General features: G+C 43.7%; 1 protein-coding gene across 4 annotated transcripts in view; it reads left to right on the top strand.

Annotated features, from left to right (window-relative positions):
- Positions 1 to 6,470, top strand: part of kdm2aa (lysine (K)-specific demethylase 2Aa) — a 36,664-nt gene extending 30,194 nt beyond the window's left edge. For all 4 annotated transcript variants that reach the window (XM_046045767.1, XM_046045761.1, XM_046045754.1 and 1 more), the window contains 3 exons: positions 1,094 to 1,240; positions 2,916 to 3,128; positions 5,779 to 6,470. In XM_046045767.1, coding sequence (XP_045901723.1) covers positions 1,094 to 1,240; positions 2,916 to 3,128; positions 5,779 to 5,960 — 542 coding nt within the window. In that variant the 3' untranslated portion in view covers positions 5,961 to 6,470. The remainder of the gene's footprint in view (positions 1 to 1,093; positions 1,241 to 2,915; positions 3,129 to 5,778) is intronic.
- Positions 6,471 to 7,049: the final 579 nt, after the last annotated feature.

Genomic DNA, 7,049 nt, shown 5'->3' with positions numbered 1-7,049 from the left:
GAGCCCCGGTCCGAGGGAGATTGACAGTCATGTTTAGCTTCTTCCATTTTCTAATGATTGCTCCAACAGTGGACCTTTTTTCACCAAGCTGCTTGGCAATTTCCCCGTAGCCCTTTCCAGCCTTGTGGAGGTGTACAATTTTGTCTCTAGTGTCTTTGGACAGCTCTTTGGTCTTGGCCATGTTAGTAGTTGGATTCTTACTGACTGTATGGGGTGGACAGGTGTCTTTATGCAGCTAACGACCTCAAACAGGTGCATCTAATTTAGGATAATAAATGGAGTGGAGGTGGACATTTTGAAGGCAGACTAACAGGTCTTTGAGAGTCAGAATTCTAGCTGATAGACAGGTGTTCAAATACTTATTTGCAGCTGTATCACACAAATAAATAGTTAAAAATTCATACATTGTGATTTCTGGATTTTTTTTTTTTTTTAGATTATGTCTCTCACAGTGGACATGCACCTACGATGACAATTTCAGACCCCTCCATGATTTCTAAGTGGGAGAACTTGCAAAATAGCAGGGTGTTCAAATACTTATTTTCCTCACTGTATACGGAGCATTTACATATCTGATGGTAAATTATAAAGCATATTTTGGACTGTTTGTGAGATATAATGAGCAATTCGAATGCGTCACCTTGGCCTCTGAGACAAAAGTGAGAATATTTCACTACCGCCCATCACGATTTCTCAAACGGATTTTGCTCAAGGACCTGGGGAGACAACTGCACCAAGGATTTTGTTGCCCTGTCATTGTGGCAGGTTGATGTGTCATGGGGATTCTTCCATTAGAAATGGCAAAGCCAAGTCCTGTCTGTCACCGGAGCAGAGAGTCACCCCTGCCCTTGATGTTTGGTTTTATTATTAATTTATGTATTTATTTTTTTAAGTTTGCATTGATTGTCACCTCGTTTACATCGGAATGTGTGCTGGATTTTGACAGCAGCATTTTTTGTCTCACTGTATGTATCAGAAAACACACACAGATAGCCCTGTCCTGCAGGTGTCATTACACCCCCCCCCCCCCCCCCCCCCCCCCCCCCCCCCCCTACCCCCGTCCTTCTCTATGTGTCCTTCTCTATGTGTCCAGGTCTGAGGGAGTTGAGGGTGGCTGGTCTATCCTGGTCCTGTCTGTCTGCGCTGGTCTCTCCCGTTCTGCCCTACCTGCGGCTGCTGGACCTGCGCTGGTGTGAAGGCCTTAAAGACGCCCAGATTAAAGAGATCATCACCCCCCCTGGTCAGTAGCACCACAGATGACTTCATGAAGGGTGTGATGACGCCTGTCCAGTACTGCAGTCTTGTGGGGCTGTACCGATGTCATTCTTTTACCATCCAAACTTCTGTTCAGTCTGTCTCAAACAGCATCTGGTCACTGACTACAAACCCAGCAGCTTGGCCTGCCTCTCTCTCTGCTCCTCTTACTTTCTCCATCAGCAGTATGTTTTACAGACTCGCCCAAAAGACACAGAATCTTTTTTGTGGAGTTTTCCACCTGCGATCTGTTATCACTGCAGCAGGAGAGCCGCATGTCTGCCTATTAATGACGTAGTCAAACAACCAAACCAGCAACTGCACCCAGTGTGTTCACGGCTGCTTTACCTGGTCTGTGCTTGTATCCACCGTGTCTGCGACTTGTAACGTCAGGGCTTCAGACTGCAACCAAATTAATCGTTAACCGTTAATAAGTAGGCGTTAAGAACTTCCACACGGCCAGCTGTGTGGAAGTTCGTGTGTGTGTGTGTGTGTGTGTGTGTGTCTCAGGCCCTGTCCACACTGCTGCGTTTTTGTTTTAAAACAGAGACCTTCTGCAACGTTTGCACCTCCTGTCCAGACTAAAACGGAGAAGTTTAAAAATGCTGCTGACCCCGTTTTTTTGTTTTAAACAACAGACTTTTTTACAGAAGGGGAGCACTCCACCTGTGTACTCGCTTAGATCCGCCGAGTCTCTCTGCGCTGCGCTTGTGAACAGACCGCTCTGTGGGTGGTAACCCTGGCAACGGCTGCTGAATCTTTGCCGCTGCCGTATTTACTTTATAGGCTTTAGAAAACATTAAAATATATCTTCTAAAAATGATAGAATGAAAGAAATGAAAGATAGATGTGTTTATTTTATGGACACCAGTGAGTGAACATAATTCATTGTTTTTGTAGGCTATAGGAGTGCTTTTTGGACTTTTGCATTATAGGTCTATTGTAGGCTGTGTTCAGCGTGTGTGTGTGTGTGTGTGTGTGTGTGCGTGTGTGCGCACAGTTTCAACATGACACCTTAATGAAGCACAACAGCAGCTTCAAACATGAAATTTGTCGCTACAGAAATGAAACAGCATCACTACTTCCAGTATTTTCATTTGTTTAAGCACCATTCAATTAAAATGTGACCGAACTAAAATGGAACAGCACATTGTAGTTTCTCTATTAATTACGAATGCATTTATCAGTAATACAGTTCAAATGGGGAAAATGTGAACAACTGCGTTGCAGGTCGATTTAAGGCGTGCAGCCCTAAATTTTCTGCCTGTGTTCCTAAAATTTTCAGTTAGGGGCCACAGTGCTCCTGGTTAAAAAGTTAGTCTGGAGCCCTGAAAGTTTTTTACTGAGTGAAGTCTGTGTGTGAAACACATGCCTTTTTATAAAACAATCACTACTACTGCTAATTTATTTTCACTCTAATTCAGTCCATAAGTAACACATAGTCAGAGTATGACTCTTTTGGTCACACTTTCTGTAATAAACCTCTAAAAGCAAAAATGATGGGCGACCCTGGGACAAAGTCATGTTAAAGGGTGTAAAGGGTCTAATTTGTGTCACTTTAGGGGTCCTTGATGGAGAAGGGAAAAAAAAAAAAAGTGTAAGAACTGCTATAGTCATGTTTCCAGAGAAGTGCTGTATTAATAATCCTGTTTATGTGGCAGAGTTGTCTCGCAGCAGACTGAGGAACATGGTGACGCTGCGTCTGTCTGGTCTGGACGTTAGTGAGTCCACTCTGAGGTTGCTGCAGCGCCACATGCCCCAGCTGGAGAGGCTGGACCTGGCTCACTGTAAGGACATAACTGACTCGTCCATCGCCCTGTTGGCAGCAGCCGGAACTCCCACCCGCAACAACCTCACTGAACTCACGCTGGCAGGTGGGTGTTTAAGCACACAGCCTTTCTTCCATCCCGAGTCTGCTCCCTCACTGGTATTTACACAGCAGCAGACGAGATCTAGCACTTTGAAATAGAACCTGCTGACTTTGGACCACCATATTTTTCGTGAGCTACTTGATGCACATACTGAAGGTCCCGATTTAATAAAAAAAAAAAAAAAAAAAAAAAAAAAGAAGAAAAAAAAAGTCCTTACAGGGTGGGATGGGATAAGAATGCATACAGAGGGAGAGAAAGAGGAGGAGAGAGAAACTCAGTGCATCATGGGAAGTCCCCCAGCAGTCTAGGCCTATAGCAGTATAACTAAAGTGCAATTTATACTTCTGCGTCAAATCAATGGCATAGCCTCTGTGTAGCCCCCTACCCTACGCTGTTGCCTACAACGTAGCCTGACATGCACCTCCTCAAAAACGTACCTACACGTGGAGTCAACGTGGACCGTAAGAACTGTGATTGGTCTGCTAGGTAGCCTTGCAATGCTGCCGAGCTGACAGGAAGTGCCCCGTGCATTAAAGCAACTTTTACTAGCGGCCAAACCAGCGGCTGTAACACGGTGGATCAATATATTTGACTGTCACAACCCAAGCAAAATGACTCGTTTCACTATCTGAATATGATCTATTTGGTTGATAACATTTGAAAAGGCTATAACAGCCGCACAGATACAATTTTACCCACCATTTACGTTAGCAGAGCGCTAAACCGGAAATTTAACACAGAAAAAAGCAAAAGTCAACACAGTGGACGCTGTAGCACTACCGCCGACTAGCGTTTGGGGGTGTCTTTGTAGAATGACGGAAACACCGACGCACAAGTATAAATGCATGGCTATGCATGTAGACCCTACACAGGAGTTTAAATCAAGCTTAAGGGATGGTTCAGGACTCACCTGAGCCAGCCATAACTATAAGCTTTATCAAAGAGGAAAGTCTTAATGGGGCGGCTGTGGCTCAGGAGGTAGAGCGGGTTGCCCGTTAATCGGAAGGGTGGTGGTTCAATCCCAGCTCCAACAGGCTGCATGTCAAAGTGTCCTTGGGCAAGATACTGAACCCCGAATTGCAATGAATGTGGTGTGTGAATGTTAGTTTCTGTTTGAGCACTTAGGCTAAGTGTATGAATGTGAGTGAATGGTCAATGCAGATGTAGTGTAAAAGCGCTTTGAGTGGTCGAAAAGACTAGAAAGTAGTACGGAGCATTTACATCTTACATCTTGCCTGCTCTTAAATGTAGAGACGGTGTCTGCCTCCTGAACCCAAACTGGAACTCTCTGGCTCCTCTCCTGGTTCCACAGGAGAGGAGCTTGATAGCTGAACGCTCTGGCTCCCATTCTACTTTCGGAGACTCTAGATGGTAAATGTTCTTTTACTTGTAGAGCTCCTTTCTAGTATTCCGACCACTCAAAGCGCTTTTACACTACGTCAGATTTATACACTGATGGAGCAGCCATCCGGGGCAATTTGGGGTTCGGTATGTTGCCCAAGGACACTTCGACATGAAGGCTGGAGGAGCCGGGGGATCAAGCTGCTGATCTTCCGAATGGGCAACCGCTTTATCCCCCGAGCCTCAGCTGCGCCACAAGTAACCCTGCATTCTGAGAGCGCAGTGCTCTGGTGGGGTAGTAAGGTACAATGAGCTCTTTAAGATAAGATGGTGCCTGACCATTAAGAGCTTTGTAGGTGAGAAAAATAATTTTAAATTCTATTCTGGATTTTACTGGAAGCCAATGCAGAGAAGCTAAAACAGGAGAAATATGATCTCTTTTCCTGGTTCCTGTCAGAAAACGTGCTGCAGCATTCTGAATCAGCTGAAGAGTCTTAATGGACTTTTTCGAGCAGCCTGATAATAAGGAATTGCAGTAATCCAGCCTAGAAGTAACAAATGCATGGACTAGTTTTTCTGCATCATTTTTAGACAGGATGTTCCTGATTTTCGCAATATTACGTAGGTGGAAAAAGGCGGTCCTTGAAATTTGCTTAATGTGAGACTTAAATGACATGTCCTGATCAAAGATAACTCCAAGATTCCTCACAGTGGTGCTGGAGGCCAGGGCGATGCCATCAAGGGAAACTATATCTTTTAGATAATGCATCACGGAGGTGCTTGGGCCCCAGAAAAATAACTTCAGTTTTATCTGAGTTTAACATTAGAAAATTACAGGTCATCCAGGTTTTAACATCCTGAAGGCACATTTGAAGTTTAGCTAACTGATGAGTTTCATCTGGTTTGATCGATGGATATAACTGAGTATCATCTGCATAACAATGAAAGCTTATGGAATATTTCCTGATAATATTGCCTAAAGGAAGCATATATAAAGTGAACAGGATTGGTCAGAGTACAGATCCTTGTGGAACTCTATGACTAACTTTGGCATGCATGGAGGATTCATCATTAACATGTTAACACAGTTCCTTTAATGCCAGTGAAATGTTGCAGTCTATGAAATGGGGTGTGACGGTCTGATAGGAATGAAAGATGAATTGGAGAATGCAGCTCCTGAAATTGATGTGAAGTGATGTTTTGCCATTGTGCAGTTACAGAGTGATTCTTCTCTTAGCTCGTAAACCGAAAACTGCAGAGCACGTTACCCTGACGAAGTGAATGAGAGCAGTTCCTGTCTTTGTCTGTCCAGGTTGTAGTGAGCTGACAGATGGCTGTCTGTCCTGCCTGAAGCGTCTCTCCTCTCTGACTCTGCTGGACCTCCGAGGCTGTAAGGGCATCAGCAGACGAGCCTGTGACACCTTCATCTCTGACCTGTCCCACACCGCCCTCTACTGTATGATGGAGGAGAAGCTCATCCAGCGCATGGACTAACACAACAACATGAAGAGCACAAAACCTGGAGTTAGAAACATCCTTCGGAACCCAAAGGAAACTAAAATCACATTGTTTTCTGATACGTGTAAATAAAAGAATCCTTTGGAGTCGTGGGAAGGTCTGTTTTTCACTGTTGATGGAGCTAGGCTAGCTGTTTGCCCTTGCCTCTTGTCTATGTGTTAAGCTAGGCTAAATACTCAAACTTGAAATGTGTGTGGAAGGTACATGTTTAACCAGACGTCTGGTGGAACATGAGACCACCTTGTGTTGTATACAGACGGACACAGAGCGGACAGTAAAAATATGGGAAATGGAAAACTGAACCTACATTTGTTGACTGAACTTGAACAAAGTAGGCGTTCGTGAGTGTTCTGACATGTACAGTGAATTCAATATGTGTGTGTGTATATATATGTTTGTTTTTTGTTTCTTCCAGGTTAAGATGCACTCCACTCAGACAACGGACATTGTACACAGTGTGAAAACTTAATAAAATGTCAATTTGTACAGCTTTGTATTTGTAGCTTTTGTTCAGTAGCGGAAGCCTGACAGTTCCACGTATGAGGTATCTTCAGCTAAATACTGCATTCATTGCATAAGGGAGGTGATGATTGTGACCTGGATTATCAACCTAACTCTAGGCTCCCTTGCCTGGCAAAATTCTTAGAGTCAGCAGTTACAAATTCATACGCTATTCAATGACATTTTATTTACATAGCACTGACTCTTAACAGAAGTTATCTCATTGCATTTTGTTATGCAGGCGAGGTCTAGACTTAATAATACAAAGAGTACAGAGACTCCACCATTTCTACCAGCATCAAGTTTGTGCAATACTAATAGTGTTCTTTTAACCACATGTCTTAACATGCTAAGAAAACTATGGTTATGTTTTTTTGACTGTCAATTAGAAACACATGTACTTACTAGCTTGGATGGCAACAAAATCCAACAGGTCTCTGCATTTAAATACCTAGGGGTATGGTTACATGATAGGCGTTAAACAGTTAAAATCCAAGATAGGCTTCTTTTGTCGATCTTAGACTGGTGAATTGATCTATATGCATGCTTCAGCTTCCACATTAA

The sequence above is a fragment of the Micropterus dolomieu genome, linkage group LG01 (assembly GCF_021292245.1).
Source record: "Micropterus dolomieu isolate WLL.071019.BEF.003 ecotype Adirondacks linkage group LG01, ASM2129224v1, whole genome shotgun sequence".
Lineage (NCBI taxonomy): Eukaryota > Metazoa > Chordata > Actinopteri > Centrarchiformes > Centrarchidae > Micropterus > Micropterus dolomieu.
The sequence above is the reverse complement of the archived record's forward strand: the minus strand, read 5'-3'. Positions and strand labels throughout refer to the sequence as shown.